Source organism: Neomonachus schauinslandi, chromosome 16 (assembly GCF_002201575.2).
Source record: "Neomonachus schauinslandi chromosome 16, ASM220157v2, whole genome shotgun sequence".
Classification (NCBI taxonomy): domain Eukaryota; kingdom Metazoa; phylum Chordata; class Mammalia; order Carnivora; family Phocidae; genus Neomonachus; species Neomonachus schauinslandi.
Genome location: NC_058418.1, coordinates 10,342,591 through 10,368,951, shown reverse-complemented (window position 1 = coordinate 10,368,951; position 26,361 = coordinate 10,342,591). Strand labels below are relative to the sequence as shown.

Sequence of the window (26,361 nt, the reverse complement as noted above, 5' to 3'; positions counted from 1 at the left end):
AAGCAGGCTCCCCGCTGAGCAGGGAGCCCAATGCACGGCTCCATCCCGGGACCCTGGGACCATGACCTGAGCCGAAGGCAGATTCTTACTGAACTGAGCCACCCAGGCGCCCCACTACTAGACAATTTTAAAACACACATGGCTCACATTATATTTTCATTGTTCAGTGTTGCTTCCCACTTCCCAAAGGCTGACAAATGCCTCAGTTCAGCCTAAGCGTACACATATGAGATTGATTTTAAACTTTTGCGGGGGAGGTGGGGGGGGAGAGTTTGATAAACCATGGTAAAAATTAAAATAGTAATGGGTAGCATTGAAAATGAGTGTGTCCCATACGCCAAGCACATATGCGTCCATATTACTTCACTGAACCTGCCTGGTGTCCTTGTGTAGGGGTGTATCCACTGCTGTGTAACAGATTACTCCGAATATTCACGGTTTAAAAAGCTATGATGGCACACCGTTTCTGTGTCGGGAATTTGGGGGCCGCTTACCTGGGCAGTGCTGGCTCAGAGCCTCTCGAGTTTTCAGGCAGGACGAGGGCCGAAGCTGCAGTTAACTTAACCGAAGGTGTGTTTGCGGTAGAAGACCCACTTTCAGGATGGCTCATTCCCGTGGCTGGTGGCAGGAGGCGCCAGTCCCCACCAGCAGAACCCTCTCTTCATGGGGCTGCATTTAGGGGTGAGGAAGTGCGGACAGAAGAGCCTGAGGCTGGGCCGCGGGAAGAGAGGCTGTGAACAAGGCTCGGAGGGCCGGGAGCCGCCTCGGATGCGGCAGAGCTGGGAGGCTGGCGGCCGCTGTCGGGGAGCCTCGGCAGCACCCCCCCTCCTCCCTGCTTTCTTCGTGGGACGAGCCCTAGCCCTGCGTGAAAGCCTCTTCCCTCCCTTTCTGGGCCATGGCTTCCAGACAAAAGCCCGCTCAGAAAGGACAAATCCTGATTGGCCGAAGGCTGAGCCAATCAGATGCTTCCGGTCCTGGGAACAGTCATGTGACATGGCTCTGGCCAATGCCGAGTGAGAGGAAGTCTCCTGGGTGGTGATGGGAAAGATTTTATTGGATCTTGAAGAGAGCTAGGAATGGAACAGCACTTCGCGTTTTCCGCCTTTAGGCCTACATTGATGGCGCACGTGGTGGTCACATCTTGGTCTGTGTAGGGAGTCGGCCTCGGGGTGCAGCGTGCTGAGAGCGGGCAAAGGAAATGCAGAAGCTGGGGTTTCTGAGCCACTGAGCCACCGTGTTGACAGCCCAGGAACTGCCCCATCATAGGAATCCCTGCTACATAGGATATTACATGTCAGAGTTTCCAAACTCTTTTGAGTTCGGACACCCATTTTATGCAGCCAGAAGCATCCAAACTGTTATTTTGAAGGCTGCTTTGCTCATCTGATCATAGCCCACACTCAGTTAAGCATGGGATGGAGTGAGGAGCAGGGACACAGGTGGCAAGATAGAATGTTCATTAAAATGTTTTAAAATATGGGGCGCCTGGGTGGCTCAGTCGTTAAGCGTCTGCCTTCGACTCAGGTCGTGATCCCAGGGTCCTGGGATGGAGCCCCGCATCGGGCTCCCTGCTCAGCGGGAAGCCTGCTTCTCCCTCTCCCACTCCCCCTGCTTGTGTTCCTGTTCTCGCTGTGTCTCTCTGTCATATAAATAAAATCTTAAAAAAAAAAAAAGTTAATTACTTCTTTAAAGGTCCTGTCTTCAATACAGTCACATTGAAATTTAGGGCTTCGACATATGAATGGGGGGCACCACAATTTAGTTCATAACACCTCTAAAACCTGGACTGCTTGTCTTAATAATCTGTTGCCCTTGCTAATAATATGTACACCAACACTCCCTTTTCCTGAAAAGTACAAAGACTTGGGAGTTTTCATTGTCACTTCTTTCTTCTCCCACCCTCGTGGAGCTAAAAAGAGCATCATAATTCTGCTAAACCTTCTTATTCAAGCAAATAGTTTAATTCATGTTTTCCTCCTATTGATCTATGGGCTGTGGCTGAAATAGCAACACAAGAAAATTGCTTTCACATGGGAAATGCTGGCGCACCTGTATTTTCTAAATGTTGGGAGAGTAGGTCTGGTGCTGTGACATTCTTGTGCATCTGATTTGATTTAGGACTGGAGTGATTCCAATTCTGAGAGGCTCAAAGGGGACAGAGCCAGCCCAGGGAAAGAGAGCTAGCTGGGTGTTCTCTGATGGGAAGGAAAAGGAAGCCGATTCCATCAGGCCCCGCAGGCTGAAGATCTGAAGCTGCTGAACTGACCCACTGGGGGAGCTGCTACCGCCACCATCGTAGAAAAGTGGGGAATCAAAAAGTTGCTACTATGGAGTTGTTGGCTCCAGAACCATGCCACACTTGCTAGATTCACACAGATAAGAGCCTCTCAAAATGCACAAAGCCAGTCACTGGTGGTGCCCCAGAAAAAGACACCAGCCTCTCCATGACTGTGCTTGTCAGAATCCATGGCAGAAGCACCATAAGCACCCCCATTTCACTTCTCCTTTCCAAATCTCATGAAGTATGTCACGTTGGCAGAACCCTGGCTTCGAGGGAAGTGAGGAAGTGTGGCTTTAGTTTCCTGGCCTCTGTAGCATGGAAAGTCACACCAGAAGAAAGAAGGCTTGAGCAAACAAATTCACAATCTAAAACCCCTGGGACATTTTCTCTTCAGCTTCCTGCATCCAGGGGGAAACCCATATCTGGCCTTTCCCCTGCATAATAGGGCCTGCTTTGCAGAAAAAGGTCCAGATAATCTCTGGTTTCTTTGCAACTGCTTTTCTAGCATCAGCTGGGTGGAGACTTAAGCTCTCAATGAATATCACCCTTCATCCTAGCCTAAAGGCAGAACCAATAGAGTGAGATGCAGAAGTAAAAGAGAGAGAGGAGGCAACATGTTGGCTTAATTACCCAAACAATAAAGAGTATCAGGAAACATGACTGAGCTGTGTGGCCCAATGGGTTAGACATCACCTCCCCCTCTTTTCTGCTCCCTTAAATTGAGCAGCTTAATTTAGGATATAAATTTGGCTGTGTGTAACAGATTCAAAATAAGAATAGCTTTAATTACATATAAATATATGTAAATGTATTTCTCTCTGCTGTAACAGTGCAAGCTGGTGTTCAGCTCTGCTTTGTGAAGGTGTCAGGAGCCTGGGCTCTTCCATCCTGTTCTTGGCCACCCCTATGGTGTTGTGCTTGTCCCCATGGTCCAAGATGCCATGCCACCATGTCCCCACCCTAGCCTGAAGGAAGAGAAAACAAGAAAGGAAGGGCCCATTCCTTTAAGGGCAGGACCCCAAAACTGCACTTCTGCTCATATCTCATTGATCAGAACGTGGCCTCTGGGCCACACTTGCTGCAAGGGAGGCTGGGAAATGTAGTCTTTATTCCAGGCAACCATGTGCCCAGGGAAAACTTCTTTAACTGTGAAAGAAGGGGCTAATAGATCAGGGGTGAGGGCACCACTAGTTTCTCTTCCATATAATCATACTTCTGGGAGGCCCTTTATCACATGGCAGGAGGTAGCAGGCTACAATGGATTCTTTCAAGAGACAGGCAAATCCAAAAACGGAGGGAAGAATCAGTATCCTCTCCCAGACTCATCAATTTCATAACAAGGAAGTGGGCCAAAAGCCGTAGCCTTATTCAACTCCAGGTTTCTAACTGGGGCACTATTGGCATTTTAAGTGAGATGAGTCTGTGTCGCAGAGGACAGTCCCGCCTATTATTGCAGGACGTTTAGCCCAGTTAAACAGCAGTACTGTTCTGTCCTCAGGCATGGTGATAACCTACGTTTGTAGGCAGATATTTCCAAACCCCCTGGGAGGAGCAGGGGTTGCCTCTGACCAGTCTTTCCATGGAAACATGAAACACGTGGGATAAGACCTCTCCCTATCCAAACCTAGCCCCTGGCGGGACAGGGGGTCCTTTTGGCCTTCCAGCCGCCTTTTACAATTCTGCTTTGTCCCGAGCCGCCCAGCACTGGCTATCTGTCCTGTTATAAGTGAAATGATGCTTTACTGCTCCCCTCCAACACACCGAGCCCTTGCACATGTGCGCATGCGCATGCACAACGCGCACCAGGAGACATGAATGATGATGTTGTGAGGGCTCACGGAGCCAGTAACGGAGGACCTGACCAGTGTCTCAGGAAACTCATCATCCCAGGACCGGAGGACGTGAGGCTGGCTTGGAGTGAGTGTGCCTTACAGGGTTTGGCCTTAGACAATGTATTTAACCACACTCATTGTATTTCTGTTTCCTCGTGTGAAGAAGTGGAAACAATATCTAATACCTATGGATGTTAGGAAGCTCAAGCGACTAAAAGATTGGTGTATATGATGCTTAAGATCACGGACTCTGGAAACCAGCACCTGGGTCTGCCCAGTCATGTACCAGCTGCGTGGCCTCGGATAAGCTAGCTACCCTCTCTGTGCCTCATTCTCCTCCTCTGTAATTGGAGAATGGCAACCCCTGCCATACGGCTCTGTGCCCCACTCAGAGTCAAGTTCTCCATAAATGCTAGCATTTGTCATTGTCAGTGTCATGACTGTCTCCTCTAAGCGGGACTGCTTTTCTTTTGTAAATGCTAGCAATTGTCATGATTCTCTCCTCCAAGTGGGACTCATGTTCTTTTTTTTTTTAACTCTAGACATTATTCACATCTCACCAATCTTTCCATTAATGTCCTTCTCCTGTTCCAGGATCCAATCCAGGATCCTACGTTGCATTTAGTTTTCATGTCTCCTGAATCTCCTTTGTGACAATTTCTCAGTCCTACCTCGTTTTTTCATGGCCATGATCATTTTAAGGAACACAGGGTATTTTGTAGAATGTCCCTCAATTTGGATTTGGCTAAGTTTTTCTCATACTTAGACTGGGGTTCTGGGTTTGGGGGTGGGGGAGAATACCATAGAGCTGAAGGAGCTCTTCCTCTTCTTCTTCTCCTTCTTCCCCTTCCCCCTCTCCTTCTCCTCCTCCTTTTTCTTCTCCTCCTCCTCCCCATCCTTGTTCTCCTTCTCCTCCCCCTCCTCCTTTTCCTCCTCCTCCTCCTTCTTCTTCTCCTCTTCCTCCAACACCCCCTCCCCCCTTCTTCCTCCTCCTCGTTGTTGTTGTTGCTGTTGTAGTTGTTGTTGTTCTTCTTCTTCTCCTCCTCCTCCTCTTCCTCCTCCTCCTCCTCCTTCTTCTTCTCCTCCTCCTCTTCCTCCTTCTTGTTGTTGTTGTTCTTCTTCTTTCTTCTCCTTCTTCTTCTTCTTCTTCTTCTTCTTCTTCTTCTTCTTCTTCTTCTTCTTCTCCCTGAAGTGCCCTTCTTATCATATCATTTCAGGGCCTACATAATATCCACATGACATCACTAGCCAGGTTGAACTTGCTCCATTGGTTAAGCTATCTGACTCTAATGAAAGAGAAGTGACTCATTAGATGTTATATCTGCCATTTGTATTCTGTTTTCCTACTTAGTTAATCCCTTCCCCAAGTTATCTATGGGCTTGATGATGGTTTGTTATGATTTCTGCAAATGTAACTTAGCTATTTCTTGGAGTATCAGCAAGGGTTGATTTCAACTCCATCCTACCTTGACTGGACCATAAAGGCAAGCTATGTACATCATTGCTCCTTGTCTTCTTCTTCTCTCTCTTCTTCTTCTTTAAATAATTTTTTAAAATTTTAATGGTGGTTTTAAAAAAAGCTCAGGACAGGGGCGCCTGGGTGGCTCAGTTGCTTAAGCGACTGCCTTCGGCTCAGGTCATGATCCTGGAGTCCCTGGATCGAGTCCCGCATTGGGCTCCCTGCTCGGCAGGGAGTCTGCTTCTCCCTCTGACCCTCCTCCCTCTCATGCTCTCTGTATCTCATTCTCTCTGTCTCAAATAAATAAATAAAAATCTTTAAAAAATAAAAAAAATAAAAAAAGCTCAGGACACAAAATTTACCGTCTTAACCATTTTTAAGGTACAGTTCAGCAGTAAGTATCTTCACATTGTTGTGCTGCAGATCAGGGCTCATGTTCTTTCAGTGACACACCAAAATTTTTTGCACAGTTATGTGGACAGATATGTTTCATTTTCATCATTATATTTTTGCTGTCATCTGCATTGATGCAAGTAGCCTATTAGGAGGTACTTTTGTGGGTGTTATTATTTAAAAACTGAGTCAAGCTTATTTTAGATGAGTTGTTTTTAAGTAAAATATTGAATAAATAAATAAAAGTGCAGATGTGGTGTACATATGGAAGGAATTAAGATGTGGTATGAGAAAGGCTGAGGTTTGGGATACGAAGACCTGCTAAATCCTCCTCCCCCAAGGCATCCCTTACCCATCCTCAGTCTCCACTAGATCCTGAATCATATGCTCTCAAAAAGCTCTGTTTTCACCTTTCCTTTCCATCAGAGTTCTTTGGGAAGCAAGTAACTAAATCGCAAATCAAACTTCCAGAAAGATCAAGGGGAACATATAGACTCAGATGACACAAAAGCTGAAATATTAGGGCCAGCTTCAGGCACAGATGGGTCTAGGTGTTTAAATGATGTCATCAGAAATCTGTCCATCTACTCTGCCATGCTTTCTTATGCGTTGGCCTCATTCTAGGCTGCTTTTCTATTCATGGTAGAAAGAGGGCCCCCAGGTGCTCCACACTTAGGTCCCTTCAGCTTTGCAAGCCAGACAGAAAGAAAATGCTTTTTTTTTTTTTTAAAGATTTTATTTATTTATTTGAGAGAGAGACTGAGATGGAGAGAGCATGAGAGGGGGGAGGGTCAGAGGGAGAAGCAGACTCCCTGCTGAGCAGGGAGCCCGATGTGGGACTCGATCCCAGGACTCCAGGATCATGACCTGAGCCGAAAGCAGTCGCTTAACCAACTGAGCCACCCAGGCGCCCCAGAAAATGCTTTATTCCCCAGAGTTCCAATAGAAGACCTCTGTTTGCTTTTCCTGGGCCTGTGTTGGTGGTGTGTCTAGCTATCACTGAAGCACGCGGTTGAAATGATTTTATTGCTAGGCTAGGGTCACGTGCCCAACCCTCCCCCAATCACTGTGGTTGGAGGATGAAGTGCTCTGATCTGGAACCGTGAGAAGGCTGGTTTCTCAAAGCAAACTCCAGATGCTGTTGCCCCAATAAAAGAGCCTGAAAGCTGGATAAGCTGAAACACCAGACTCCTCATCCACAGACGGTTATTAATCGTGTTGCAAATATTTGCTTATCACCCACTGGTAGTCCCCTGGCCTGGTTAATTGCCCCAGCAAGCCTTCACAAAAATCATTAAAAAAAAAAAAAAAAGGCAGTGTGGGTAATGTTAATAAAGATATTACCAAGTCACTTGATAACGACTATTTTCAAAGACTTGTGTGTGAAACTTTGCCCCAGGGTAGAAACCTGGACATCTTTGGGAGGGAAAAGCATGAGCTGCTGAGTCAGATAGGAGTTCAAGTTCCAACACTCCCATGACACTCACACTTACACATTGTTCATTCACTATAAAAAAAAAATTATTGAGGGGCGCCTGGGTGGCTCAGTCGTTAAGCATCTACCTTCGGCTCAGGTCATGATCCCAGGGTCCTGGGATCGAGCCCCACATCAGGCTCCCTGCTCCGTGGGAAGCCTGCTTTTCCCTCTCCCACTCCCCCTGCTTGTGTTCCTGCTCTCACTATCTCTCTCTCTGTCAAATAAATTTTTTAAAAATCTTAAAAAAAAAATTATTGAGCACCCATGATATGCCCGGCACTGTTCTAGACACTGTGGACACAGCCAGACAAAATCCTTCCCTCCTGATGTTCTAGAGAGGTGGGTGTGGGAATGGGGAGACAGATAATAAAGAAATGGACAAAGAAATGAATAATTTCAGACAGTAGTAAATATTGGAAAGAAAAGAAAACAGTGTGCTTTGCTAGCAAGAAGCTGGGGCTTCACCTGTAGCAGGCATTAGGGAAGGCCCTTTGGAGGAGTTGCTATTTGATTTGAGACTGGAACAATGAGATGCAATCAGCCATAAGTTGACTTGTGTAAGGTGCTAAGAAAAGGGAGCAGCAAGTGCTAAGGCCCTGAGGTGACTCTCTCCAAGAATTGACAAAAGCCATTGTGAATAGCTGTATGAGGTTAGGTGAACTACTTAGCCTCTGTGAGCCACTGGAAAAAGATAATCATACTGACCCCGCAGGGTTGCTATGAGGATTCAATTAAACAACAATCCTTAAAGGTCAAGTGCTGTGCCTGGCATATGGTAGGTGTTCAATAAACGCCAGCTGTTTGTTTGAGCAATACAATTATTGAGGAGGAAAGAATGGGTCCAAAGGATGAGAGAAAGAAGTTTTTGTGGCTTATTCTTCCAGAATCCAAAATTCAGGATATAGTAGGAGCAAGGCCCTGAGAAAGGGCTTCTGAACATGCCTCCAGGACATCCTGGATACCTATAACAATACTTCGCATTATTTTAATAACTACTGCCATTCATCGAGCACCTACTCTATGCCAGGCACTCTGCTGGGCATCTGATGTCCATGGGACCCTCTGACTCTGAGGCAGGCACTATTATCAACACCCCCATTTTAAAGAGGAGAAACGTGGAGTCTCAGAGCTGATAGTCAGGGAGTCTGGAGCCAAGTCAGGAGGCAAGCGAGGCCCCAGCCACCTCCTACCTGATGACCTTTGGCCATTCCTCTCCTCTGATGTGAAGTGACAGAAGCAGAACAATTCTGCCCCACCCTCCATCTTCATCATTCTCCAGGCCAGGAGGGCTGGAAAGGGGCGGGGGCAAAGAGGGAACAAGCGAAACCCTAGAACCCCTTCTCCCAGAATCCCGCCCCTGCGTGCTCCCCACCCACCACTACCATAAACCCGGTGCTAGGGAAGAGTGCAGGTCGGGGAGGTGAATTCCCAGCCAAGAGCGGGAGCCAGGCAGGGAAGCGGGGGGTGTGGCCAGGACGGGGGGCGGGGCCAAAGCTGCGTACTTGACTTTGAGGTCTAGGAGGCCCCACTCCCGACAGGGCCACCTCCCCTGCGCAGCGCCTGGACAAAACGAGGCATGAGGTGTCCTCTGGACGCCGGACCCGGCCACAGCCCTGCCTGGAAGAGGCTACTTTTAACAGGTGCGTAAGGAACAGTGGCTTCACCCACAGGTTGGGGACAGGGAGAGGACACCCCCAGGGAGAGTCTCTATCCAAGTCAGAGTTGCCCCTCTCAGAGCTCTGCCTCTAGTCAGTTGAAAGATGCACAAGAGCTCCTGAAGTGCCCCCAAGAGGCCGTGCTATTGACCCTTTTTACCAAGGAAGGGAGGCTCAGAGAGGGAGAGTCACCTGTCCAAGATCGCTGGCTGGTGAGGGTAGAATCAGAATTCAGGACCAGGACCACCCCCCACCCCCCGCCAGCCCTTTTTCACCGAGCTCCCTGGCTCACCCCAGCTATCTACATCTAATAATAATTTTTTAAAAAATAATAATAAGATAGGGGCGCCTGGCTGGCTCAGTCGGTTGAGTGTGGGACTCTTGGTTTTAGAGCAGGTCACAATTTCATGGGTTGTGGGATGGAGCCCCGCCTGGGGCACCACTCTCATCGCAGAGTCTGCTTGAGGATTCTTTCTCTCCCTCTGCCACTCCCTCCACTCGCATGCACTCTCTCTCTCTCTCTCTCAAATAAATAAATAAATCTTTTTTTAAAAAATAATAATAGGGGTGCCTGGGTGGCTCAGTCAGTTAAGCATCTGCCTTCAGCTTGGGTCATGATCCCGGGGTCCTAGGATGGAGCCCTGGGACGGGCTCCCTGCTCAGTGGGGAGTCTGCTTGAGATTCTCCCTCTCTCCCTGCCCCTCCCCCTGCTCATGCTCTCTCTCTCTCTCAAATAAATAAATAAAATCTTAAATAATAATAATAATGATTATAAAATAACAAGTCATAATATCAAGAGGTCATATGACTGACTTCTTCTACATGCCAGGCTGTTCTAAGAGCTTTCATGTAGTAACATTTAATTCTTAACTCTATGAGGTAAGGGCTATATGATCCCCACTTCATAGTGGAGGAAACTGAGGCACAGAGAGGTTATGTGCCTCCCCCAGGCCACACAGCTTAGAAATGGCAGAGGGAGAATTTGAACCCAGATGGTCTGACCACCAAGACCACACTTTCCAAAGATGACACACATGCACCTCTCAGAAAGTAAATGAATTGCCTCCTTTTCCAGGTCTTAAAAAGGTCAGTTTCCGTGTAGTTTCAAAACCCCAAACTCCACCTGGTTTAAAGCTTCGCCTCATCCCCAGCTGAGGACCATGTCCAACTGCAGTAAGATTCTAGGGGGACATGGTGGGCCTCGGCCTGTTTCTCTTTGTGTCCTTCCTCCCCACCCAGAGATGTGGTCTGTGGCCCTCTCAGGGCCACGGGCAGAGGGGAGGAAGGCCAGGAAGGGGGCAGGAAAGTTTCTACTTGGCTATTTTACTTGTAGGGTGGAGTCAAGCCCTTCTGTGTGGTTGAGGCACCATTGCTGGATTCATCTGGGTGGGGGGCACTTTGAGGACCCTCGTCACTGCAGAGTATGTTGTTGTGGCTCCATGAACTGGGCCCCCCTAGAGGCTCACCAGCATCTCCTGGCTCCCTCCAGCCTCTTTCTGCCAAGGTCTGCCCTTGGGAGCCCTGTCCCATGAGGGGCCTTGCCAGACAGCCTCCAGCCAGCTCCCTGGCGTGGCATCCACCACTGCCTCATGGGAAACACGAGGACACCTTTGTCATCACACGGAATGCTAGAGGCATGGGTCATTTCCACTCCAGCCTCTATTCCCTCTGCCCCACAGGCCCTTTCCACTCCATCCCTCACTTGGACACCTAGAGGTCTAAGTTCCCGCAAATTCCAGGGGACACATTTCTAGCTCTCTGGGAGAGGTTCCCTTGGAGCTGCCCTCACTTGGCCTGGGGAGGAAGAAAGCCCCAGGCCTCCCCTCTCCTCCCCCTGGGGGGGGCGGGGACTCGCAGTTCATTCTCAACTCTGCCCCAGAAAACCTCACTCTGAGCCTCCCCCTCTTCTCCCTTCCCACAGCCTGGCGGGGGGGTCGAGAGGCTGGTGCTGGCAGAGCTGGTGACCTATAATCCGTTTTCGAGACCTCAGTTGGGCATGAAGGTTCTTGGCAGCCGCTGTTCTGTTCTCAGCCTCTGGTACCTCTGTGGAAATTTTGAGAGCATGGGAGAAGTCAAGTATAACATCTGGCATGTGTCTGTATATATATAACTGCTGATTCAGGAAGCGTCCCTGACTGAAATAGCCACGCTCCCAAAACCTAAGAGTTCTGAATTATCTCTATGGTTCCAGCTCTGAAATTCCATCCTTCATCCCACAGGCTTAAAATATATGTGCACATACACACACACACACATATATATAAAATCTATATAATACCTAAATGAGACTGTCCTCAGCCCTGAAAATTCATGATCTCATTGAATCTCAGGCACTCTTGTGAAATGATTGCTATCAACCACCCTCCTTGATGAGCGGGGAAACTGAGGCTCGGAGCCCAGAAATAATAAGTGGCAGAGTCTGGGTTATGAACCCGGGTCTAGTGGCCTCAAAGTCTCCAAGTGAAACCGTGATTCTACAGCAGCTGGAGGAAGGGTTGCCAAGACGTGAGGTCTTCTTAAGGTGCCTTGGGGACACTCGTTGAATCACCAGGCACCTGCAATGGTGTCAGAATCAGAACTCCATCCCCAAATGCAGACTGGGTGACCCAAGATCTTCTACTTCAATCACTGATTCAACAAACACTCCTGAGCGCCTGCTGGGGGCCCAGCTTGTGCAGGGTGGTGCTGGGGACAGAGCGGTGACCAAGACAGCCCCAGCCCTGCTCTCTTGGGGCTCACAGGCCAGGGAGAAGACAGACCCATCCCCCAGTGGGTAGGGCAGGAATGTGGGGGCCCAAAGAAGAGGGCTGAGTCTGAAGCTGGGGAGGTGCTGCCCAGGGAAGGCCCTTTTCAAAGCTGTCAAAATCTAAGTAAGAGCTCAGAGAACGGTGGCGTCGCTTATGCAAATTGCATCCCTGTGCCCTTTGTTTCATAAAAGGGGAAGAATGCAAATTTTTTTTCCATCAAGATAAAAAAGCAACACCCTGAGCAGGTCCTGTTTATTCCCATCACTTTGCGGCTAGAGCTTCCATCACTCCATCTCCTGAGGTCCCTGCCCAGACACAAGTGTAGTGTCTATCACCAAGCATCCCTGAGGGTCAGGGAAGGCTTCAGAAGGGGGGTGCCTGAGCTGAAACTGGAATCACAGCTAGATGAAGAGTTAGGGGGAACAGCATTCTAGGTAGGGGGACCCGCATGTGCAAAGGCCCAGAGGCCAGGGCAACTGCACGGAGTTCGGTCTGCCTGATGCAGACAATGAGGGAAGAGTGGTGAGAAGAGCGTGGAGATGTAGGAGGGTGCCAGGCAAGGGGATCTGCGCTGTGTCCTGAGAGCACTGGGGAGCCACAGAAGGCTTATGGACAGGGGAATAGAAAAGTCACACCAGGGGCGCCTGGGTGGCTCAGTCGGTTAAGTGTCTGACTCTTGATTTTGGCTCAGGTCATGATCTCAGGGTCGTGAGATCGAGCCCCCTGTGGGGCTCCATGCTCAGCGGGGAGGCCACTTGAGATTCTCTCTCTCCCCTTGCCCCTCCCCCCAACTCTCTCTCAAATAAATACATAAATCTTTTTAAAAAGAACAATGACACCAGCTGCCGACTCAGAGATAAAACCAGTGGAGGTACGAGGAGGGCAGTGAGCCCCCCTCACCCACCCAGAAGGCCCTGTAATGGGACAACTCCCAGCTCTCCACTTTTGACCTTGGCTCTGAGACTCAAGCTCGCTGTGCCTCAGTTTCCCTGCCTATAAAACAGACTAGTGCTGACCTCAGAGTTGTAGAGGGGACCAGTGAGGTTGTGGTTGGGAGAATCTGGCACAGTCCCTGGCACACAGCCAGCATGGGGTGTCAGCTGACCCCCTCCCCCAGAAGCTGCCCTTCTGCGACCTGTCACACCCGGTTCCAGAGCCCAGCACTGTCTGTATCTGGTGCTGCTGCCCTGGGAGTCATTACCCTCGCTACCACTTCTCATTCCAGGAGAGAGCTGATGTTTTCACGTTTGTTCTGTAAGTGGGTATTTCTGATCCTTAGAATGTAACCACTTACTGTATTGCTTTTGTTTTTAATCTTTAAAAGACATATTTACAGCACCCCAAGGACTTGCAATTACAGAAGCAAGAATGGTAACAGTGATGATAATTATAAATGTAATGTCAAGCATTGATTTGGCAGTCACCTTGTTGGTACACTGTTCTAAGCGCCCTTTATAAGCATTAGGCCAGGACTTCTCAACATCGGCACTGCTCACATTTGGGGTCCAATGCTTCCTTGTTGCTGGAGCTGTCCTGAGCATGGTAGGAGGCTGATCAGTCTCCTTGACCTCCACCCACTGTGTGCCAGTAGCACCTCCCCCACCCCACGTCATGACAACCAGAAAGACTTCTAGACATTGCCAATGTCCCCCGAGGGGAGCAAATCATCCCCAGTTGAAAAATCACTGAAGGCGGGCGCCTGGGTGGCTCAGTCGGTTAAGCGTCTGCCTTCGGCTCAGGCTGTGATCCTGGAGTCCCGGGATCGAGTCCCGCATGGGGCTCCCTGCTCGGCAGGGAGCCTGCTTCTCCCTCTGACCCTCCCCCATCTCATGTGCTCTCTCTCTCAAATAAATGAATAAATAAAATCTTTAAAAATAATAATAATAATAAAATAAAGTAACACTGAGAGGGAAATTTATATTTAAATATATGAAAAAGAAGAAAGTAGGCGCCTGGGTGGCTCAGTCGGTTAAGCGACTGCCTTCGGCTCAGGTCATGATCCTGGAGTCCCTGGATCGAGTCCCACATCGGGCTCCCTGCTCGGCGGGGAGCCTGCTTCTCCCTCTGACCCTCCCCCCTCTCATGTGCTCTCTCTCTCTCTCATTCTGTCTCAAATAAATAAATAAAATCTTTAAAAAAATATATTTAAAAAAAATGATCCACTACTAGAGAGGAAACGACCAGCCAAAATCATTTTGGAGAATAAAACTGGGGGAGGGGAGGGGCCTTTACGAGATGTGGTCTGCTTATAAAACTTCAGGGAGGGGCGCCTGGGCGGCTCAGTTGGTTGGGCGACTGCCTCCAGGCTCATGATCCTGGAGTCCCAGGATCGAGTCCTGCATCGGGCTCCCTGCTCGGCAGGGAGTCTGCTTCTCCCTCTGACCCTCCCCCCTTTCATGCTCTCTCTCTCTCAGTCTCTCTCTCTCAAATAAATAAATAAAATCTTTAAAAAAAAATTAAAAACAAAACAAAAAAAACAACCCGGTCTCGGGCGCCTGGGTGGCTCAGTTGGTTAAGCGACTGCCTTCGGCTCAGGTCATGATCCTGGAGTCCCGGGATCGAGTCCCGCATCGGGCTCCCTGCTCGGCGGGGAGTCTGCTTCTCCCTCTGACCTTCCTCCTTCTCATGCTCTCTGTCTCTCATTCTCTCTCTCTCAAATAAATAAATAAAAGCTTTAAAAAAAAAAAAAGAAAAATCACTGAAGGCATCATCATTCCCATTTTATAGATAAGGAAACTGACGCTCGGAGAGGATAAGTAATTTTCCCAAAGTCACCAGAGCTAGTAAGTTTTGGGACTTGCTCGCTGGCAGTCCAATTCCGGATCTTACATTCTGGTGTGTGTGCATTTGTGTGTGTGTGCACGTGTGTGTGTGTGCATGTGTGTGTGAAAGACTATGGAGAACATTTATGCTCTCTTATTTCCTTTATTCAAATTTTACTTAATTTTTGAATGGGTTGTATATTGCCACGGTTTAAATCTCAAAGATATAGAAAAGACCTTGAGGGAAGTCTCTGTCCTATCCACCCACCCAGTTCTGAGCCTTCCCTCCCCACCATCACACACAGAGAACCACTGTTTTTGTGTATCCTTCCAGGGTTTCTTTGTGTGTTTATAAGAAATGCAAATATATAGTTACTTTTCTCCTGTTTTTACACCAAAGGTAGCATACCATAAGAATTATCCAGCAGCATGCATTTGTAACTTAACTACATACTCTGGAGATCTTTACCTCTCGGTTCATGCCATTCCGGAGTTCTTCCTCATCCTTTTGTACAGGTGTATCGTTCCACTGTGTGAATGGACCATAATTTATTAAATTGGTTCCCTATGGACGGGCACTTGGATATTTCCAATCTTTAGCCATTATAACTAAGGTGTGACAAATGACCCTGCCCGTTAGTCATTTTATATTGAGAAAGTGTATCTGTAGAACACATTCCCTGACATTTAATTTCAGGGTCAGAGGATATGGAGGGCACCCAGGTGGTTCAGTCAGTTAAGTGTCTGACTTCGGCTCAGGTCATGATCTCAGGGTGCTGGGATCGAGTCCTGTATCAGGCTCCCTGCCCAGCGGGGAGTCTGTTTCTCTCTCTGTCTGCTGCTCTGCCTGCTTGTGATCTCTCTCTCTCTCTCTGTCAAATAAAAATACAGTCTTTAAAAATAATAATAATAATTTGCATTTCTCTTACCATGAGCACGGCTGAATATTTGACATTTCTATTTTATTTTATTTTCTATGAATGGCCTACCCATATCCTTTGTATATGTTTCTGTTAGGTTGTTGATATTTTTCTTATTGATATCTCAGAGCTTTTTACATATTAGCAAAATAAGCTCTTGGTCTGTGAGATCTGTTGCAAATCATTTTTCCCGGTATGTCATTGTTCTTCTGACTTGGTGGGTGGTATTTGTTTTTTTCCACTTGGCTGAAGTTCTTTACATTTGCATCTCAGGTGTTTCAGTCTTTTATGGCTGGACCTTGTGTTCTTACTGCAACAGCCATCAATCCAATGAGAGGCAGAAGAGTGGGGTGGGTAAGTGCATAGGGTCTGGAGCCAGACCCTGAGGATTTCACTCCAAGCACTAAGCCATGTGGAAATTTAATTAAAGGAAGTGAGAGCAACTGGGGATGGTGGGGCACACTCACCAGTCTACTTTACTGACAGAATTTTGCCTGCCTGGGTGTGGCTCACAGCCCTGCTGTTTATCACCTATGACATCCTGGACAATGGTCTTCAGTTCTCTGAGCTTCCATTTCCTCAGTCCTCCTGGGGGTATAATAATTGTGTCACTCAGGGTTGAGGTAGGAAATGGTCTACTCAAAAGGAGTAATGATGGGGGTTAATAAAGGGACTATTTGCAGAGGTGTAGGCAGGACATAGGTAAACCCACCTGAGATTGTGCAACACCCAGGGACTAGCCACAGCAGAAAGCCGTTACTACCTCTGTGCTAGAAGCCGTGTAAGAGGAAGAGCAGAACCCCAAAACCCAAAGACAGTGGTGTATGGAGAGGGACACCAACGGCAGCCTTATTAGAGGGACAGAGCCGACCCATGTTGATGGAGCAGGGAGGGAGCTGTGGGACCAGCTACTTCAAGGTCACTCCCAGTGGCAGGAGCCAACCCGAAGCAAAAGACATGGGGACCTGATGATGCAGCTCAAAGAAGTCAGCCTTTCAGGAGGCAGAGCAGGGCAGAGGTCAGAGAATGGATCTGCAGGATACCCTGAATAATGTGTGCTTGGTGGGGTCGATGAAGGAGTAAGTAAGATAATATATGTTCATTGCTTAGAACAGTGTCTGGATTGTAGGAGGTGCTCAGTGAATGTTCCCTTTTATTTCTTTTTTTTTAAGATTTATTTATTTGAGAGAGAGAGAAAGAGAGAGAGTGAGCAAGCAGGGGGAGGGGCAAAGGAAGAGGGAGAGAGAGAGAATCCTCAAGCAGACTTCCCGCTGTGTATGGAGCTCGAGCCCAGGACCCCGAGATCATGACCTGAGCAGAAATCAGTAGTCAGACACTTAACCAACCGAGCTACCCAGGCGCCCCCCCTACACTATTTCTGTCATTATCACTGTTATCAGCTCTTGATGTGCCACACTCCTCGCCAGCTCGGGAAGGTTTATTTGCTGGGGCATCATCTCGCCTTTGGTCCCATTTGCTCCCTCTGCTCTCTCCTCTCCTTTCCCACATCCTCCAAGGCATCCTGATCGCATCCTGCACCTGTTCTGCCTCCTTGGACCTGCCTGCCCCCGCATCTCCACACCCCTTGACCAAAGGAGCCAGTGCCCGCCTGCCTGTCCCCAGAAGCCCGAATGGTGTTCTCTCCACTTCTTGGTTCCAAGGGCACGAGGCCCGGCCAGAAACCATGATCTTCTCCCCTGAGGGCTTCCCAGGGCCCAACCACATCGGCCAGGAGACACTGGATACCCGAAGCAGACTGAGCATCGGAAATGCAACAGCTCAAGACACAGTGCTGGAAACCAGCAGAGGACGCAGGAGTGCGACAGAGCAGATACTTGGCCAGGGTGAGTGGGGCCGAGAGGGACCGAGTTCTCCGGCAGAGAGAGCAGCGTGGGCAAGGCTAGAGGGGCAAGAGAGATCTGGAGAGCACAAGAAATTGTGCGCAGAACCGTATAGGGGGTGCAGGCCATGCGAGGCCGTTGGCTTTTCAGCGTGACTTGGAAGGCAGGTAGAGCTGGTGGTCTGCGGGGCTGACCATGCAGGGCTGACCACGCGGGGCCTGAGATTTCCACTCAACAAAACACTTACCGACGCTGATTCTTACATATGCATCAAATCCTTTTTTAGTGCCTTCTCTGTCCTGGGTGAGGCTGGGCTCGTGGGCAGGGACACGCAAGAACCTAGCCTAGGAGACAGGTAGGGCTCCCCAGAGGAGGGGCCATCCGAGCTGGGACCTGTAAAGCCAATCAGGAGTTTGCCCCGTGAAGAGTGGGAGAAAGTTCTCCTTTAGAGAGACCAGCTGGAGTCAACACCAAAAAGCAGGAAGGACAGGCTGCAACTTACTGAGCCCTCGCTACTCACCAAACACAGGGGATTTCACAACGACCCAAGAAAGTAGATGCTCCGAGCACCAACCCCACTGCACAGGTGGGGAACTAAGACCGAGAGGTGATGTCAATGGCCTGTGGTCACCTAGAAGCAAAAGGCCAAGCTGGGATTCTACAGGACTCTCTATGGTCCTGGAGCTTATCTCCTTTCCCATGGCCTCTCTAGCCCAGCACCATCTTCAGGGTACCAAAGGTGGGGAGAGTTCCCCCACCTCCCGTGCCCAAGCCATGCTCAGCCCGGAGCTTGTGCAGCCTCTGAGACCAGGACAGCCTTGCAAAGACGTGGCTGCCCCACCAGTGACTTATGTCCTTGCAAAGGTACTTCCCATCTGTGTACTTCAGTGTCTTCATCTGTAAAATGGACTCATGGTAGAACCTACCCCATAGGGTTGTGTTGAGGATTTCAGTGAGCAAATCTGGTGTTTTTCAAGCTTTTTCAGTCATGACCCACAGTGAGAAATGAACTTCACATCATGACCTGGTGTGTACTTGTATACACACACACACGCGCGTGCGCGTGCGCGCGTAAGACACATGTCATAAAATAACAGTTATTGCTACGAGCAATGCATTCTGATATTTTCTATCATATTATAGTTCATGTCACATTTCAAGTGCTGATTACAACTTTTTTTTTAAAGATTTCAGTTATTTATTTGACAGAGTGAAAGACAGCAAGAGAGGAAACACAAGCAGGGGGAGTGGGAGAGGGAGAAGCGGGCTTCCCGCGGAGCAGAGAGCCCGACGCAGGGCTCGATCCCAGGACCCTGGGACCATGACCTGAGCCGAAGCAGACGCTTAACGACTGAGCCACCCAGGAGCCCCTGATTACAACTTTCCAAATGATTTCGTCCAAGCATGGATGGGTCTCACTCACTCATAACCGGCCATGAGTTAGCATGTGTTTGGAATGGTGTTTGGCTTCTAGTAAGAGCCAGATCCAAGTGGATATTACATTGATTCTTGTTTCTACACCTGGTGGGCTCTTTCTCCTCCTGCCAGGCTTAGCTGATTCACCACCTCCTCCAGGAAGCCTTCCATGGGTTCTTGGTTTGAGCTAAAGTTCTTTTCACTTTATCATATTGCATTGAAATTGGAAATCAGCTCAGTGTGGAGGCTCCAGGTACTCACCACGACATCAGACTTCCAGGCTCAAATACTCGCTGTGCCTCTCTCTGACCATGAAGCCTGAGCCTAAGAACCCCTGGACCTCAAGTCTTTAACCTGGGAAGAGAACTATTATGGATGCCCCATCTCTGTAAAGAGGGTTCCCAGCAGCCAGGCGCAGGCCCCGAGCCTTTGGAGACCCCCTCTTGACTCCTCTCTTTCTCTCCAATCCATCAGCAAATCCTGTGGGCTCTGCTTTCAAACTAATCCAGAATCCAGCCACTTCTCCCAGCTCTTCGGCCTCACCCTGGGTCAGCTGAGGGCTGGGCAGCTGGGATATTTATATACCAGCCCATGCCAGTCATCGCGTAGCGCCCTGGCCTGCTTCCACCTTGGCCAGAGCAGGCTCTGGCAGCCGGAGAAAGTCCCCAGGCAACAGGTGCAATGTGGCAGTTGGAAGCGGTGAGGGTGAGGGTAAGGGGCTGGGGTGGGGGCACCAACAGCCCTTCCACGCCCCGTGTCTGGAGCAGCACTGGGCACCCATCAGGAACTCCAAACACATTTGTTGATGAATGAATGAATGAATGAATGAATGTCCCTGTGTTGGACAAAAGGAGTGCTCAGCCTCTTTGAGGGGCCTCCATCCATGTGGCCTTGCTCTCTGTTTGCACAGCCAGCTCCAACGGAGTGATGCTGCTGACATTCCCTTATGTCTTCGAGGGCGTTATCCAGAGTGACCTCAACTACTCAGTGATCCTGGAGTGCCTGGCTCCTTCTATCACCCCCAAGCCCACGCTGCACTGGACCTTCAACGGGAAGCCCTACAAGATTGGGGCTATGCTGATCATCCGGAGGTTGTCCCTGGAACATCTGGGCACCTACGTGTGCACGGCCAAGAACAGCCAGGGACAGTGTTCCTCCTATCCTGTGACCCTCTCGCTGCCACGTGAGTCCCCCCGCCCCCACCCCAGACTTCTGCTTCCTTGGTTGCATTGAGCCACCTACAGAGCGGTCCACTCTGAGCCCCTCTCCAGCCAAGATGTCAACCCGTCCTTCCATCTGCCTGGCAGAGTGGGGATTATTAGCCCATTTTACAGAGGCTGCAGCTGACAGAGATGAGCTCGAACAAAAGCTCAGCTCAGGATCTAGAGCCAGCGATCTGGATTCCGGCTCCAACTATTGCCTGGCTGTGTGAACTTAACCTCTCTAGGTCTCAGCACATACCTGCAAAAAAAAAAAAAAAAAAAAAAAAATGCAGGTGATAATGAGTGGTTCTGAGCACAGGCTTTGGAGTTTGAATTCTGGCTTCACCACTTCCTAGCTGTGTGACTTTAGACCACTGCCTTGACTTCTCTGTGTCTCAAGTGTCCTCATCTGTAAATTGGGAAAATAATAGTGCCCACCCTGAAGTATAGTTGTGAGCATTCAATGAGATAAGGAGGTGAACAGCTTAAAATAATAGAGCCCAGGGCGCCTGGGTGGCTCAGTTGGTTAAGCGACTGCCTTCGGCTCAGGTCATGATCCTGGAGTCCCTGGATCGAGTCCTGCATCGGGCTCCCTGCTCGGCAGGGAGCCTGCTTCTCCCTCTGACCCTCCCCCCTCTCATGTGCTCTCTCTCTCTCTCTCTCATTCTCTCTGTCTCAAATAAATAAATAAAATCTTTAAAAATAAATAAATAAATAATAATAGAGCCCAGTGTTACTGGACACGAGTGAGTGCTCAGAAAGCATGAGCTAGTATTGTGGCTGCAATTACCATTATCCATATTATTATTAATTTTGTGACTATTACTGTATGCGGTGGCACGTGTGGAGCCCCAGGGGGCAGTAACAAGAACAGCCTGTTGGGATCAGGAAAGTGGTCTGGGAGCTGGTTAAACCTGGATTCAATTCCCGCCCTTGTGCCTTCCTGGCCAGGTGACTTAAGATAAGTGACATCCCTCCTCTGAGCCTCTGTTTCTTCCTGTGTATAATGGGGGTGACTGTGTATACCTCTGCAAGATTGTCATAAGGAGCAGAAATAATACATGAATGAGGCCAGCAGAACACCTGTTGGAAAGGAGGTGCTTAAAGGGCACCTGGCTTGTTCTGTCGGGGGAGCGTGAGACTCTTGATCTTGGGGTCGTGAACTCAAGCCCCACGGTGGGCGTGGAGCCTACCGAAAAAGAAGAAGAAGAAAGAAAGCAGGTCCTTTAAATAGCAGCTATCCTCACGAATATTATTTTTCGTGTATTTATGCATGGAGGACGAGAGGCCTGGAACCAGCTAAAATGGTACAGAGGACCTGGCCGGTAGAGAAGTAGGGGAGGGACTTGGGCAGCAGGGAACACATGAGCAAAGGTCCAGAGCATGGAAAAGGCAAGGGTGATGGAAAGTCTGGCTTGGCTGGGTCCCAGAGAGCTGCCATTTCTTCCCAGCCAGGCTCTAGTAGGAGCTTCAGGATTTGGTTTGGGGGTGATTCACTGGGAGAAAAAAGTTTAAATCCTGTAGCAGCAGGTGACTCTGATATGTTCATTGAGAATGACTTTCAGGTCCCCCTTTATTCGTCCATCAACTATTCTGGAAATGTTTATTGGCTGCCTACTACATGACCAGCCCGTGCTGGGTGGTGTTGGGGACATTCTGGAGACAGCCCGGGCCTTGTCCCCAAACAGTAATGTTTGAGTGGGGGACAGACTGGTGGGGGACAGACCCGTCCACAAACAGTAATGACCAGAGTGGGCAAGACTGGGGTGGGGGAGCCAAGGGGCCACCTGACCCAGCAAGCCGGTCAGGGAGGGCTTCCTGGAGGAGGGGACATCTGAGCTGGTACTAGGATACATAGGAATTATCCAGGCCAAGGGGAGGAAAATGGCATAAATAGCATTCTAGGGGGTTCAAAGGCCAGGAGGTAGAAGAGAGAGGTGAGCTCAGAAATTGAGTAGAGTCCCATGGAACTAAGTTAATAAGGTAGGGAGAGAGAGAGAGAGCTGAGGCTGGCCGAGTGGCAGGGCCTCAAAGGCCAAAATGAAGGATGCTTCCTCCCCAGGTCCTGGGAAGCCACAGCAAGGTTCTGAGCCGGGGGCGAACAGGGTCAAGTTTGAGCTTTCCACAGACCCCTCTGGCTTCTAGGGGTGGGGAGGTGGGAGGGGAAGGGACTGGGGCAGGAGATCCAGGAGGAGGCTGGGGTGGAGGCCAGAGGATGGGAAGGAGGGGGTAGACTGAAGACATGCTCAGGAGGGGAAATGGTGGGAGGCGGCGGTGTGGAGGGAGGATGGCTCCTCCAGTCTCGCCCCTTCTTGGTCCCCAGAAGACAATGTGGATCCCACAGACGCTGAGCCCATCGAGCCAGACCCCATTCTCACCGTGTCAGGAGGAGCTGCTATCGGCCTCCTCGTGGCTGGAAATATAGGGGCCATGATGCTGATAGGGGGCATAAGCCTCACCATCGTCCAGAGCATAAGGTATGTGCTGCCCTTCACCTCTGTCCATTGCCTGACATCCGCTCAGCCCCCACAAGACACAGCTCACTCTGCAGCAAGACAGAAACCCAACCAGCAGCCTCATCCAAGAAGCTTTAGACTCAGGGAGGAGGATACCTACCCCTGATGCATGCACCCGAAGTGACACCGGGGAACAAAGAGACAGGAAAGGATTCCGGAGCTCATCTGCCTAGCTTCGAATCCTGGCTCTATTCCCTACCCGCAGTGAGGCCATGGGCAAGTTGCTCCCGCTGTCTGTGCCTCAGTTTGCCCATCTGCAAAATGCCATCCTTGGGGCTGTTGTGAGGATGAAACAAGCTACTATTTCTAAAGCATCCACACCTGTGCCCGGCATGTGGTCAGTGCTGTATTCAGTCCTTCTACACATATCAATCCAGTGCACACCCTGCCGGCGCTGGGAAAACCCTGGGAATAGCAGCCGGAGTCCTGGACCTCAGGAACTTGCATCCTAGTCAGAGACACCAGCAATTCACGTGATGACCAAGTAAAATATTTTTTTTATTTTATTTTTTTAAAGATTTTATTTATTTATTTGACAGAGAGAGTGAGAGAGCACAAGCAGGGGGAACAGTTGAGGGAGAGGGAGAAGCAGGTTCCCCGCCGAGCAGGGAGCCCGATGCGGGGCTCGATCCCAGGACCCTGGGATCATGACCTGAGCCGAAGGCAGACGCTTAACCATCTGAGCCACCCAGGTGCCCCGACCAAGTAAAATATAGATAGCATGTTGGATAATGATGAGTGCTAAGCAGTGGAGTAAGGCTGGGAAGTAAGGCCAGGGTTGGGGTGGGGTAGGGTTTAATTAAGTCAGTGAAGGCCTCCCCAAGAAAGTGACATCTGAGCAAAGACACTGAGCAAAGGAGGGATGGATGTCAGTGGATGCCTGGCAGAAGGGCATAGCCAGCAGGGAAAATAGCCAGGGCAAAAGGCCCTGAGGTAGGACTTCCCTGGTGTGTTCAAGCAATAGCAAGGAGGGCAGCGTGCCTGGAGTGCTGTGAGGAATGGAAAGAGAAATAGGGCATGAGATCAGGGAGGGAATGGGGGTGGGGGTGGACAGAAAGTGTAAGGTCTTGCGGGCCATATAAGGACTTGGCTTTTGTTCTGAGTGACATGAGAGCCATGGAGGGTTTAGAGCAGAGGAGGGACGGGATCTGACTTATATCCGACTTGCATTTCATTCCTAGATGTATTAGCTATTACTGTAATACTATAATATCTTACCATGTATTGAGCACCTATTATGTGCTTGCTAAACATTATTCTATTTAATGTCCACAAGAGCTCTGCAGGTGTTGGGGGGAAGGGGGAGGGGCGGTGGTGGATAAGAAAGAAAATCTTGTTTTTGTCCAAGAGGAAACTAAGGCTCAGAGAGAAGTGACTAGCCCCAGACCCCACAGCTAGAGAGGAATTCAAACCCAGAACCCTGCCTCATTCCTAGTTCTCGCCCCTAACCTCAACTGCCTCTTCTCCTGCCATAACAACACAAGCCTTCATAGCTTATGTACTGCAAGCTGACACGGTTTGCAAAGGCCTTGTGGATCAACTGGCAGAGGCTGGGGCCAAGTCTCCAGTCCCTGAGTCCCATGTGGAACCTTCCAGGGGTGAGGCAGGGCCAGGCTACTGCCTGAATCCCCTGCATCCTCCTCCTCACTGTAGCAGCTGCAACTTCCTGGGCCCTCAGTAAGTGCCAAGAGCCTTCAAGTCACAGCTACTCCAAGGGATGGGTACGTTCTTGTCCTCATTTTCCAAGTGAGTAAACCAGAGAAACTCACCTTGCCCAGGGACACAGCTGACAAATGGCTGACCCTGAACCAAACCCAGATTCAAATCCAAAATCATGTTCTTAGAGGGGAAGGATGAGACATCCAGTCCCTGCCTCCACGAGCAGGCAGGAGGGGTCATTTCCTGTCCTCCCACAATTTTGGCCAAGACGTATGATGACGGACAGACGCTGACGGCAGCCAGGAGGAACCAGCCTTTTCCAATCATGGCAACCTTGGAGATGAGGTCATGAGGACAGGCGTGGCTGTCTTGTCCCTCCCAGTGGGGAGGAGCAGTCCTCGGGAAAGAGGGGTGTGGGCTGAGGGGAAGCCCCACACACATCCACCACACCCACCAAGGGCCAAAAGAGATCCCTGTTGTTTGCAGTTAAGGCCCTGGGCCCTGAAGCCAGGCTTACTAACCTCCTACCCTATCTGTAAAACAAGGATAATGGTAATTCCTACCTCAAAGGGAAAGTGTGCAGATTACATACATAGCCGGAGTAAAGCACTGCAAATAGTACCTGGCAATGGTAAACCTTCAAAAAATGTCAGCCATCAACATGATGATGATGATGATGATGATGATGATGGTGATGATGATGATGACGATTTCTCTCTCTCTCTCTCTCTCATTATAGGACTAACAGACAAAGAATACGGATATGCTGCTGAAGTGGGCACTTGTCTGTCAGCCTCAGAGGTGATGCTGGGAAGGGCAGCAAGAGAATCCTGGGGCTGGGACAAGATGAAGTTCCTGGGGGCTCCAGATGAGACCTCCTCCCTCCTGATCATTTGTCTTTGGGATGTTCTCATCTTGCTGAGAGTCCCAAAGACTGCCTTTCTCTCCCTCTCCCCAGCTGCCAGTGTCCCACCTGCCCAGCTCACCAAATGCCTGGAAACCACCTACACAAGCAGTCCATATTTCATAGAATTTGTGGGCTGAGAGCAAAGGATACTCACTTAAGTGGGTCAATAAAAACAAAAGGAGGAATTTAATTCAAGGATCCAGGAAGACTTCCAAAACTCCAAGGGTGTATCAGTTAGCACCTGCTGTGTAACAAACTATCCCCCACCAAATTTAATGGCTTGAAAAGACAGCCATGGATTTAGCTTACAATTCTGCAGGGTTATCAGTTTGGGCTGGGCTCAGCTGGGCCGTTCTTCTGGTCTCTGCTGGGCCCACTCATGCACCTGTGATGAGTTGGCAGTTACCCAGGGGCTGTCTGGACTAGGACAGTTGTCTGGAACAATTAACCTGTCCTCCACATCATCTATCATTCATAGCAGGCCGACCCAACCTTGTTCACATGACAGAGGTAGGATTCCAGGAGTGAGAGCAGAGGGGCAATGCCTTTTAGGGCCAAGGTTAAGAATGGCACATCATCATTTCTGGGGCACCTGCGTGGCTCAGTTGGTTGAGCAGCTACCTTCAGCTCAGGTCATGATCCCGGGGTCCTGGGATCAAGCCCCATGTTGGTGGGGGGGTGGTCCCTGCTCGGCAGGGAGTCTGCTTCTCCCTCTCCCTCTGCTCTCCCCGCACTTGTGCTCTCTCTGTGTCTCAAATAAATAAAATCTTTAAAAAAGAAGAAGAAGAAGAAGAAGAAGAAGAATGGCACATCATCATTTCTGCCACATTCTGCTGGCCAAAGCCAGTCACGTGGCCAGCCCAGATTTGAGGGGTGGGAAATGGACAACACTTCTTGATGAAAAGGAAAGAATCCGTGGCCATTTTTTTCAAGCTCCCACCGAAGCCAGTGTGTGATCAGAAAACAGGAACGCTGCTGGAACCAGGGCAGGGCAGTAGCCTGCTGCCCCTCTCGGCCCCCAGCCCTCGCCCCTTGTCATCCTCTTCTCTGGGTACATGGGATTCCACAGTTCTCTCTCTGTCTCTCTCTGCATGTGAGTGCTCAGTGTTTCTCCATCCGCGTGGGAAAAGACTCAATCCCATAACTTCTAAGTCCACAGAATCCCTTCGCCTTGTCCCCAAAACCCCTGGAGAAGGCATCTGATTGTCTCACTCGGGTCAGGTGTCAACCGTGGTCCCATTCCTGTGGCTGGGATGGGGGCCAGGAGGATTCGTATAAGCAGAGTTCGAGGGGC

At 49.7% G+C, this 26,361-nt stretch overlaps 1 protein-coding gene across 1 annotated transcript; it reads left to right on the top strand.

Annotated features, from left to right (window-relative positions):
• Positions 1 to 4,092: 4,092 nt before the first annotated feature.
• Positions 4,093 to 24,933, top strand: IGSF23 (immunoglobulin superfamily member 23). Its single transcript, XM_021681063.1, is given in 7 exon segments — positions 4,093 to 4,198; positions 8,722 to 8,906; positions 9,000 to 9,082; positions 19,421 to 19,494; positions 19,694 to 19,966; positions 22,309 to 22,462; positions 24,900 to 24,933. Coding segments are annotated over 7 exon segments (909 nt in total).
• Positions 24,934 to 26,361: the final 1,428 nt, after the last annotated feature.